Here is a 12,021-nt window from a genome sequence, read left to right on the forward strand (position 1 = left end):
ACATAGACTAATACATGATCAACTCAGCTCTTTCCTGCTTTGGGTACAGCACACAGTTAACCTCACAGGGATTCCTACAGCCAGAGCATTTGTTTGGCCAACATGTAACAGAGTCTCTAATACTGAAAGTGTGTGTGATGTTCTGAAGCTACACTAAATCAATCAATGAGCTGATTCATTCAGCACATGCTGAGGGTAGCTGATGTACAATCAATGCTAGATCTGACAGCAGCACTGATGCAGACAGCTGATTTTTTTCACCCCTGATGTATAAATACCTTTGTCCTTTGCATAAAATAATATGCTGTGTGGGAAGATACAAACTCCCATATCAAAATACAGTGATAAGAGTATTTCCATTAAACAACTGAAGAGAGGCAGAGTAAAATGGCAGTAAAACAGCTTGTTCCCCCTATTTGGACCCTCTCTAGATGCATGCCTATGGAGATTAGTCTCCTTTTTTATAAGCTTGCACACCAGTGGTAAAGCCACAATGGATTATCCCCCTCAAGGAACTGGGCACCAGCAGGATCTACAGCAGACATACCTCTTGTGATGATACTGACAATTAAAATCTTGGAGCGAAAGCCCAACAAGAACACATCTCAGCCATGTTTTAAGTAAAAGGTTGGGTTCTAATGATTTCATTAAATTTGTGTTTAAAATCTTAAAGAAATCAGTAAATTCCAACATAATCTGGGTCTGTTTCGGGTTCAGTAAACCAAACCAAAACAGCCATTGTCATGAATGAGCTTCTGCTTCTTCCTTATACACTCACTGACCATGGTGTTATTAGGTGTGTCTGTTCAACTGTCAACTTGGTCGTTGATACCAGATGTTCTGGTCTGAGTACTTCCGAAACTGCTGATCTACTGTGGTTTTTCCCACACAGCCATCTCTAAAGTTTACAGAGAATGGTGGGAAAAAGAGAAAATATCCAGTGAGTGTCAGTGAAAATGCCTTGTTGATGCCAGAGGTCAGAGGAGAATTGCCAGACTGCTTCGCGGTAGGCAATAGTAACCTCAAATAATCACTTGTTGCAATGCAGATATAAAGAAGAACATCTCTGAGCACACAACAGTCTTGTCAAATCCTGATGTAGATGGGCTTCAGCAGCAGAAGACCATAACAAATGCTACTCACAGGGAAAACTGGACCATAGAAAATTGGATTTATTGGTTTGATGATGTTGCTAACCATGTCCACTCTTTCATGATCACAGTGTGCCCATCTAGCAGGATAGGGTTTCCATGTCCCACAGGTCAGATCCTCTCAAACTGGTTGCTTGAACATGACAGTGAGTTCACTGTACTCAGATCTCAGTCCAGTAGAGCACCACTGGGATTTGGTGGAACAGGAGATTCCCATCATGGATATGCAAATGACACTGCAGCAGCTGTATAGTGCTATCATGTCAATATGAACCAACAGGCCAAAAGTTTCAACCACCTTGTTTAAGCTGTGCCATAAAATAAATTAAAGCCATTCTGAAGGCAAAAGCAGGCCCCACCCAGTGGTGTCTAATGCATGTGTCATTGTATTGTTCTTTCTGTATGTTCTTGTTCAGCATTTAATTTTTTTGTGTTGCACAATTGTAGAATTTTGTTTCTTACTGTGCCTAAGGTTATAAATGGTTTGACGCATAACATCAGTCTTGCTACATACTTGTCCTTCCACAAATAACCCATACCTGTTCTTGCCTTTTTCTTATAATGTAATGTAGTGAGTAAACTTCATGCTAAGCTTACAACTTCTACAAATGGTATTTGTTGTTTGGTGAAAGGGATTGAGGAGAACTCAAAGTCATGTGGACTGTTATTGACAGTCACTGCTGAGTCAATGACAGTGTGCTTTCTCACCCTAGAGTAATCTATTACAGTTTCTTACATTACCATATACAGCAGGGTGTGCTAAATGCTCAAGCCAGGCATCAGATGAATGAGTTACCATTGTAACAGCCCTACGGTGAATACAACTTCAAAATGGATGCACTAATCAGGTAGAATTCTTTTCTTGGGACCCTCGATTGATAAATTTATCAATTAATAAATTTATTATTTTATAATGCCAGTGTGTATCTTTAAATATAATCATACCTTTAAAAATTCATTATGTTTTCTTTCCCATCTTGCCAATTATCTCATCCTTCCTTTTACTTCTGCATAATCAGTTCTTGGTGATTAAAGGCCAGAGCCTATTCTAGGAAGGATACACACTGGACAGGCTGTCTGTCACAGGGCTAACGCGGAGAAAGAGACAAGCTTATGGCTATCCTGAATTACCAGTTAACCTAACCCACGTGTGTCTTTGAAAGGCTGTATTGCCCTGATAGAAGGCGAACAACCGTAGGGGAAAATTGCAAACTCCAGACAGAGACGCCCAGCCATTGTTTTTGAACCTAGCACCTTTTTCCTGTGAGACAACAGTGCAGACCACCACCCCACCGACTGCAAACGTTCGCATTACACAAGTAGATGTGATAAATATAAAATGTAAAAAAAAAAAAAAAAGCAACTAGTGATGGGATATTGATATAGGACGTGTAATATTATAATAAATAATAATAAATCTCTCGTAAGGTACACTTCTGTCTTTTGGTTAAAATTTAGCTCAAACAATCAAACAACAAAACACATGAGTTGAATCGGGATTCGGCTTTTCTGTACACCTCGTCACGCCACGCCCACTGACATCATCAGCACTCGCCGGGAAAGCATGGCGACATGACTGTCTAGTATATAATTTCTGCGCCTTTTTGGACTTTTATATTGTCTTTTGTGGAATTACAGTTAATTTAATTAGCTTTATTTCCAAATTTTTATGGTTCGGTTTTGCTGCTTTTTCTCGTCAGCTGACCTTTGGACACTTGCGAGCGTTTAAGTATTTAAAATGCAGGCTGTGAAGGTCGCCCATCTGGCTTTGGTAGCGTCCAGAGCTCTCGGATCAAGAAGATTGTGTTGCTGTGAGCTTTTTAAAGCGTCGGCTTGCCTTCGGTCTCTCGGTCAGAGTCGCTTCTGTCAGACTGGAGCAGAGACCGCGGTCATTCGTATTCCCCGGTACCTGCAGAGACGCGTTGAAAACGTGAAGGAAATTCGAAGCAAAAGCAAGATCAACACCATCAAAGCTGGAAAGCTCCTCATCCAGAGCAAGAACCCAGCTCTGAACCAGTCTGCCGGATACATACTGGGAAAATTCGAGCAGCCTTCTCTTTGCTCCAAAGGATGGAAACATAGCAAATCATTCGGTGACTATTTCAGCATCAACAACGTCAAGGCTGTTGCACCTTATGTTGCTGAAAACTGGAATGAGGACGGTGGACAGAAGCCGCTAGCCACTTTTAATAATCTCCACATCTGCAAGGAGCTAGTGGAGACTTTAGAGACTCTCAGTATTAAACATCCCACCACTGTGCAGCTTCAGACCATCCCCAAAGTCATGAGAGGTCACAATGTACTCTGTGCTGCTGAGACTGGCAGTGGGAAGACGCTGAGTTATCTCCTACCTGTTATTCACAGACTGCAGGCTGATAAGGAGTCTGAAAGTTACTCTGAGAGTGCACACAAGATATGCACTGTGGTACTCGTGCCTTCAAGAGAGCTGGCGGAGCAAGTGGCAGCTGTGTCCAGGACTCTGTGTGCGCCATTTGGTTTCGTTACAAGGACCGTTGGAGGAGGACGAGGTGTGGGACACATCAAGACAGTCTTCAGGAGGGATCATCCGGATATTTTAGTGGCTACGCCAGGTGCTCTGGTCAAGGCCCTGCGGAGGCGTTGTCTGGATTTGAGTGAGCTGAGGTTCTTTGTGGTCGATGAGGCTGACACGATGTTCGACCCCAGCTTTTCTGACATGCTGGAGAACATCCTGCTCCACGTCAACGTTGCTAGTGATCCCAAGGAAACACGTGGCCTGGGTCACAAAGCACAGCTCCTCGTGGTTGGGGCAACTTTTCCAGGTGGTGTGGGCGACGTGCTCAGCAAGGTGACGGATCTTGGAAAAATAGTTATTATCAGGAGCAAGATGCTGCACTTTCTTATGCCCCATGTTAAACAGACATTCCTGAAGGTAAAAGGTGCAGACAAGATCCTAGAGCTCCACCAAGCTCTGAAGCTGCTGCAGCAAGACAGAGGTGGAGGCGCACTTCTGGTGTTCTGCAACAAATCTTCCACCGTCAACTGGGTTGGATACTCGCTTGAAGAGATGGGGGTAAAGCATGCACGTCTCCAAGGGGAGATGCCTGCTGCTGTGCGTGCCGGAATCTTCCGTTCCTTCCAGAAGGGCAATGTAGACGTGCTAATATGCACAGACATTGCCTCACGTGGCCTGGACACATCCAGAGTGCGCTTGGTGGTCAACTATGACTTCCCAGAATCCCACACGGACTATATCCACCGAGCAGGCAGAGTAGGGAGAGCAGGTGGTGTAGAGGATGGGGAGGTCCTCAGCTTTGTCACCCATCCCTGGGATGTGGAGCTGGTGCAGAAGATTGAGACAGCTGCACGCAGGAGATTGAGCTTGCCAGGCATGGAGTCTGACATACATGAACCCAAGCCCATTACATTAAATGAAATGGAGTAGATGTTTTTGTGTGTTTGTTATTTAAATGCAAAACATGGAACAGAATAGATTTTAAGGAATGGCTATTTGAGACTAAAATGCAGTCAAAACAGCTACACCCATGTGTCTGTGACTTGCAAATGTTAGATTATTGGAAGTCTTGCCATTTTTCCCTGAATACAACCTGGAACGCTTTAGTTGGAGAACCTATAAAGCTCACGTTTAAGGAAGATTTGTGTGTGCTTCACATCTGAATGTATTTTTCTGCCATGTACAAAATATTGTCAACGCCTTGTCTTTCGATTAAAAATATGTTCTGCTTGTACAGATACAACGTTTGTTGGGTATATTTCTGTTAAGTGATGCAGTTTTTTTTCAAAATGCTTTCAACTCAAAGTAAAACCTAATAGCATCACCTCCTGTGCAGTTGCATTTACTAACATTAAGAAGCATAATAGATTAATGGCTCTCAAAGTCTGGATTGGAAAACATCTAATTTTTGTATCTGTGTACAATCTTTCTTTAGGGGCAGCAAAAGTTTTGATAGGTTTGTCACGAATCTTATGTTGCAGACTTAAACATCCTCAAAACATCTAAAACACAAAACCTTTAGTTATTACCCCATAAATCTGTAAGAGCATTAAATTGGAGTTAGTGTTGCCCTGATTGATGTATTGCATGTATTCTGCCACAAGGTGGCAGCATTTGGCTGATTTTGGCTTGTAGAGGGCTTAACGGTGATAACGTGCAGTGGAAGGATTTATGCATTTCTTTATTTTGCTTTCTGCTCATTGCAATTAACTCGGCACAGTGTAAATAGCATATTACGTGCCCACCTAGTAGTTTGTGAGCTGTGGCTCCCTGTATGTTGTTTTGTGGTAGAGATGTAGTTCATCAAACTAAAGCAGTAATCAAAGTGTTACAGCCGAATAGCTCTTATTGGTAGGTCTGCTGTACTTGAAAGGATTTCCTCCCTCCTCTTTCATGTCTATGAGTACTTGTTGAAAGCAAAATGAAAAATTGCATGCTTTTATTTGGTAATGCTCATTAACATGCCTGGTGATTTAAGCTGGAGTCGTTGTGGAAGTATAGAGATTACAGGGGCAGACGGACCTCAGCGTGAGGCAGACAGTGTTAAATGCTCGGGCGGTATCAAGGGGCTTCCATGTGAATGTTTGGTATTTAGCTGTAGTTGTCCTGCTCCAGCTGGGGTCGACATCTTTGAGCTTTTCCCCCACTTAAGTTAACATTTCACCCCACTTTGCCCTGACAACAAGAACCCGATATCCATTTTCAGCATGTGGAACAACTGCTTCCAATCCCTCAACTTATATTTTTGTTCAGTTTTAACCCGAGTGGCCCCTGTAAAGTAAAACACCTAAACTCTGTAGAGAGTTTCCTTTATTTGTCTTGCTCTCAGATAGTTTGCTGGGTCCCATTTCCCAAATGGCTTAAATCAGTGGCTTAAATCCATCATTCAAATCATGGAGCACATATAGCTCCATTTGATCTTAAGTGGGTTGATAATAATAACACACATAACTGATTTTTTTTTTTTACATTATTTCCCAGTTCTAAAGCAGTTAAGCAGTTCAGTTGGTTATTAAAAAGAAACTTGCTGGCACAGCTCCTCACTTTAGTGGCGTGGCAGGCCCTGGGTGATGTTAATGTCAGTAAGAAAGCTGACAAACATTGATGATTCAGAACTGTGGCCTGGATGAAATTAGCAGTTCAGACATCCACTTTCATGACGTGATTAAATCCCTTGGCAATGTTCTCCTACAATGCAGTGATGGCCTCATTTTGTTCAGTGGTCACACTTTTCAAAGCAATCAGAGAGCCAGATTGGACCCTTTGGCTGGCTTAGGTTGACTTAATCCATAGTTTTTCATTTATTACTGTTGTGACATGAATGCAGCTGTTTTCTGGGGCTTTGGGGGAGCTTCACTGAGTTTAAGACAATAACTCTGTCAAGGTCAAAGGGACTCAGAGACTGCTTTTTTGACAGAAGGAGAGAGAATCAGTCTTTCAGTTGCTTGTGTATGAACATGTTTTTGTGACCCTACAAGTAGTTTAGAGATCTTTTGCTGTCCACTATACAGCTTAGTCAGTCAGATATTTCCATTTTTCAGTGTGGGAAGAACCAGTAGCATTAAATATGAGAATTATTAACTAGGTACATTTCCTTCTGTGTTATAAAATCAAAGCTGAATATTTTTTCCAAGCCCTGAACCTGTCAGTAGTGGTATTAAGGGTCTTTAATCTTCCCTGTCCCGGATCTCCCTCTTTTATAAAAGAGCAGATCTGGCAGGTCTGAGGTACCTCACCGCCCAACCCGCAATAAGGCAAACAATCAGCTTTTCTGGACTTTCAAAATATTTGAGCAGGTGGTGATGTTTCCGTGCCTTTTTTCTTTTTCTGTTCTTTTCTTTTTAGTTTCTGGTTTTTAGCACATCAATGCTCGTCCGTTATTAAAAAGAAGAAAAAAAACAGGAAGGAAAAAAAAACGTGTGAAATTAACACTACATCACCGAACCTGATCCATTTTGTAGTTTAACTAGATATAGATATGACCAAACGGACTACAAAACGCTTGGGCCATTAATAATGACGCATTTCCTCTTTGCCCCACCGTAGGATTATCCCCCCCTCGTCCCCTCCCCTCCCCATTTACGCACACACATACACACGGTACCTCTGCTGCTCACACACTGTCGGCCACTTGGAAATTTCCCCTCAACGCGCAGGATATTTTAGTGCTGAGGAGCGGGGCTGCCGGCTAATGTGCATCTTCTCAGGGCTGACTTGCCTGAAATGCCCCAGCAGAGGATTTGAAGGTAGGTTTACAGCCCCCCCTGTAATCGGTTTAATCTGGTGACCATCTCCCCCCCTGGCAGCAGCAGATCTGCCTGACCTCTCCGACCAAGCTTTTTAATCAAACTGCATGCTGTGTGTGAGCGTGAGAGTCCCAGCCCCTCTCTCTGCTCTGTGACTGCGCTGCATTTTTTTTCTGAATGGATCTGCGGTCTTTCAGTCGCCGTGATGCTCATTTGAATTAACGAAACTTGTGGGGGTCTCTAATTGCTGACTTTTGTGGTTGCATCGCGTCGTTTTTTTGTTTTTTCTTTCTTGGGCGACTTGTACAGACCACATGGTTGCAGCAGGGGGTCGCCCGGTGAGTTTGGTTTTCTGTCTCTTATCTTTCCGTTTTCCCTTCTTTTGGCCTTTGAAGCCGCAGGATCGAGCGTGCGGTGAGTGCGGAGTCTAAAGAGTTCACGGAGCGGCTGGTATCCTAACTTGCATTGCACTGGCCGGAGAAAACCAGCCTCCGCCATGTTTCCATGTCATTCAAGCTGCCTCTCGTAAGAGCAGGCAATTGTTTCCAACTTTTTAAATCGTTGTTTTTCACGCGCTTGCGTCGGAAACGCACGCGTTAAAGCTTGCAACCTGTACGAAGCCAGTTACAATCGCCCAATATCACATGGCTTGCAGGAGGAGGAGGAGGGGAGCACCTATGTTTGAGCTGTGGGCGTTATTGCCACCTTTCATCCATGGCTGAGTGCACGTGATTGCCATTCTTCTGGCTAACCTGTGATGGAAAATGCAAACCGCGACATGTTGGAGTAATGTATGGCTCCACCACTGCAGCAGGTTGTATTGAATAAATGGTGAGGATGACTGGCTGAGCTGCCACACCCCTTCATAGAAAGACGAGGCTGGTTATGTTTTTACACTGATCACATGTTGTTTTTATTATTATTACAGCAGGGAATCTGGTGATGTCTCCAAATGTCTCCTCTTGTTTGGCATGGGGCTGAGCTGGGAGATCACCTGTGTGTGTGTGTGTGTGTGTGTGTGTGTGTGTGTGTGTGTGTGTGTGAGAGGAAGGATCAGTGCAGGCCATGGCTACTAGTATTAGAATGAATGGATCTATCAGCAGCCTGGGAATTTCAGTGAGCCTTGTGTGTAGACTGTGACAGTTCTCATGAGATTGCTGGTCAGGAATGGAGGAAGAGTTGCCTGTAATGCAAAAGTATTCTCCTGAACACCCCCACCCCTCACACGCACACACACCTCCCTTGGATCCCCCCCCCACACTTCCTTTGGATGCCTCCACCCCCAAAAGCTGCCCAAACCTTGGCTTGTCAGAAGAAGACACATGACCTTATAGGCTGCAGGCTTCAGCGTGTGTGTAGTGCCTCGGGAGAGTGCTCTCCTGTGACTGTTCTTCTAGGTATGTCTAACATGAGTCTGAGCGTTGAGATCCGGCTGACAGTAAGGACAGCATACCCTGTGGGGAATGCTCGGCAGATATCGGATATGTTTGCCCAGAAATCTATAGCTAATAAAGAGGCTTCAGCAAAAGAGAATGTCATCGCTCCACCTCAAGTTGCCCTGTGTTAAAATCTGTCCTTTCAAAATGGCAGCTCTCGTCTAATGAGCCCAGCTTCTGTTTTCGCGTGCTTATCATTTATTCTTCTGTACATCTCTGTGAAAATGTCATTCTCCCGAGCCCCCGTTACCTAGCTGTTACTATCTGCCGCCGCTGCTGCTTGGTATGCAGCTCTGGCACCGGCGACAACAACGATCATTTATTAAACTGGCCAAACTCACTCTGGCTTCCTTGACATAAAAGCAGCAATCAACAGCGTTTTCATTACATTAGCAACTGTGCTGACCTTTTGGAGAGTGTGTTTATGCATCCATTACGCTCTTAGTAGTTTTTCAAAGCACAGTCCTGCACAAAAGCCCTCTTTTTTTTTTTTTTTTTCTTTTTCTTTTTTTTCAGTGTAACTGTTCAGTTATTTGGTGCTGAAGTCAATGGAGATGGAGTGAGAATTGCAGAGATGTTCTTGATGAAGTATTTCATTTTGCATTTCAAAGTATCACACATATTTTATTTTATTTTATTTTATTTTTTTTTTGATTTCTCACATTAATAAATGCTTCATGTATAGGTTTAGCAGAAGTTAAGAGTCTACAGCTGGAAGATTGCATGGATTGTGATAGTCATTTAGCTTGTCGATATCTGTTGGGGGCTTTAACTTTCAATGGAAATGTGCTCCTGGCTTCAAGTCCAATCTGTGGGGTTACTCATCAGCTGCACATGGCTAGTTTATTGATTTTTCTCATTGTTCTGCATGAAATCGGGCCTCTGCTGTCACCTCTGACCACAGAGAGGAAGTAATGAGCAAACCGTAATGACACTTTAATGACACTGATAATGCAGCGGATTAGTTTGCGGTTGCCATGCTCAGCCAGATATTTCTGCTGTGCTCTGTTGGCAGGGGGAAAAGGAACATACAAAAAGTGTTATTTTCATGGTCAGGGTCAGCAGTGTTGTTGTGTACAGCAAGCAAGTTCAAGTTTTCTATTGAGATTTTCTTTGAGAGACTGCAAGAGGGAAAAAAAGACTCTGCTTGTGAACTGTTTACCCTTTAAAAAAGTATTTTATGCAAAAGCTGTGAAGTGAACAGACTACTTGTGATGCAGGTGGAGGGAAAACGGTGAAAGTTGTGTAAAGAAAGCTACATTCATCAAACCTAATACAGCTTAGGTTCAAAATTCTGAAGCAGCAGCTATCCCTTGATGCTCGTTCCAGAGTCGCTCTGAAGTAAACCAGCTCTGGTTGCTTTTAATGCTGCACTGACCTCGTGAAGCTCTGTCTCTACTCTTCGTTTGTTTCCCAGGGCAGCTCCCAGCTGGTCACCTGGAATTAATTTTGTTTTTTTTGTTTTTTTTCTTAACGTGGCTCTCAGGGCCTGAAACAAATGTTTGGAGGTGGTTGCCAGATTGGTAACTAAGCATCACTGTTTGGCTGAGAAAGCTGGCAAAGATAATTGGTGTAGTTTAAACTGTTTGAGTGACAATGTTCTTATGTGGGTATGCAATTATAGATGATCATTGTATGAATTACTTGTCAGGGTGAAAAGGGGAGTGATGACCTCAAGCATGCCTAATCACATTTGCAGTTTGACTCATGTCACATTGATGCTGTTGATTTGTTTAACGGTGACATTAAAGCTTTGACTCCTGAGCATGTACTGAGCAGGCTTAGTCAGAATAGTCTCATCTATGTTCAGCGTTCGTATATGGATACACGGCGCCTGCTTGCCCTTGTTTAGGGACGTCTTGTTGGGCTATTTTACATCATCTGTTCTTCTCTTTTGCTACTTTGTTAGTTCAGCCTCTGAACAACTAGACTAGCAGACTTGTTTTATCAGTCGTGAATAGTTGATTGTCTAACTTTCCGTCGCTTAAATCAGGTTTTTGTTTGACTTCAGCATGTCAGTATGTGTGGTGGGTCCTTTGCTGAAACTAACATGTTGCCATTTATCTTTGTCCTTTATGTTCTTCAGCCTCAGTGACTGAAAAAAGCATAGCTGTAACTTTGGATTCAGCTAATGATTCTTTTCAATCCATGGGTGCAAACATGCTTTTAAATATAATCCTTGAGATTTATTTAAAAAGAGTGTTTGTTTTTTTTTTGTTTTCTTTGTTTTGGGGTTTTGTTTTTTTTTCTTGTTAAGCAAAAGCTATTCAGTGGTTTATACTCTCTACATACTTTTCTTTGAAGCTCTTTGCACTGTTACTAGTGGAGTCCAACATTCCTGCCTTGTATTCTAACAACCTGTGTATGCATAACTGCAGTGTGAGTTTGTTTGGCTGCTCTGTAAGCAAATAAATCAGTTCTTCTGCTGTGTTTATGACAAATTAAATACTCGAGGAGCGCTTGCAGCCCACATTAAACCCCACCTGATGCTGCTGTGTAAATCAAAGTGTTAAATCTGCTAGGCCTGACCCAGTGACAAGATTTACAACTTTAACGTTTCATGTCAGCTCACTGAGTTCATCTGAAAAGGCTCTGTAGGGCCATTTTCATGGAGGCAAGACCTTCTACTGGGCCGTATGGCTGACCTGCACACAGCAGAGGCAGAAGTGTCTGTTACATTGTTACATTTCTTGTTCTGTGGTTCTGGCTACAACTGCAGAATTTCCTCTATGTATAATTAAGTTTTTTCAGTTTTATTTATAATTTGCTAAATAACAACAGCCGTAATTAGCCGTAAGTAATGACCCCAAAATAACACGGAGAAAACCCCAACAATCAGATAACCAGCAATTACTTGGCAATAGCGGGAAGGAAAACCTCCTTTTTTTAACCTGTAGCAGAACCAGGGTCAGGGATGTGCAGGCATCAGCCATGACTGATCAGGGTGAGGGGAGGAAGGCAGGACAATAGACACACTGTGGATGACTAAATGCAGAGTGGTGTATGAACATCACTGTTCAATGGGAAGCCCCCAGCAGCCTAGGCCCGTTGCAGAGTAACCTGGGTAGGATTCAGGGTCACCTGGTCCAGCCCTAACTATATGCTTTAGCAAACAGTAAAGTTTGAAGCCTAATCTTTAAAATAGAGAGAGAGTCTGTCTCCATAATCCAAACTAGGAGCCATCCTATGAACCA

The 12,021-nt window shown here is 43.0% G+C and overlaps 2 protein-coding genes across 4 annotated transcripts in view; both read left to right on the forward strand.

Annotated features, from left to right (window-relative positions):
* Positions 1 to 2,667: 2,667 nt before the first annotated feature.
* ddx28 (DEAD (Asp-Glu-Ala-Asp) box polypeptide 28) lies at positions 2,668 to 5,119 on the forward strand. Its single transcript, XM_003437618.5, has one exon. It carries the CDS (start codon positions 2,890 to 2,892, stop codon positions 4,573 to 4,575), a length of 1,686 nt encoding a protein of 561 aa, XP_003437666.1. The 5' UTR covers positions 2,668 to 2,889; the 3' UTR covers positions 4,576 to 5,119.
* Positions 5,120 to 7,218: 2,099 nt separating this feature from the next.
* tln2a (talin 2a) overlaps positions 7,219 to 12,021 on the forward strand; it is a 98,346-nt gene continuing 93,543 nt past the window's right edge. For 2 of the 3 annotated variants that reach the window (XM_005447563.4, XM_025907234.1), the window contains exon 1: positions 7,219 to 7,391. The gene's annotated coding sequence lies outside the window, so the exon portion shown is untranslated. Of the gene's footprint in view, positions 7,392 to 7,493; positions 7,730 to 12,021 lie in introns of those variants that run through there. The other variant, XM_025907231.1, reaches the window with a different exon arrangement.

This window comes from Oreochromis niloticus, linkage group LG1 (genome assembly GCF_001858045.2).
Source record: "Oreochromis niloticus isolate F11D_XX linkage group LG1, O_niloticus_UMD_NMBU, whole genome shotgun sequence".
NCBI classification, from domain to species: Eukaryota; Metazoa; Chordata; class Actinopteri; order Cichliformes; family Cichlidae; genus Oreochromis; species Oreochromis niloticus.

What these genes read in the sequence shown, in the direction of transcription:
- ddx28 (XM_003437618.5), top strand. Translation starts at nt 2,890, where the DNA reads ATGCAGGCTGTGAAGGTCGCCCATCTGGCTTTGGTAGCGTCCAGAGCT.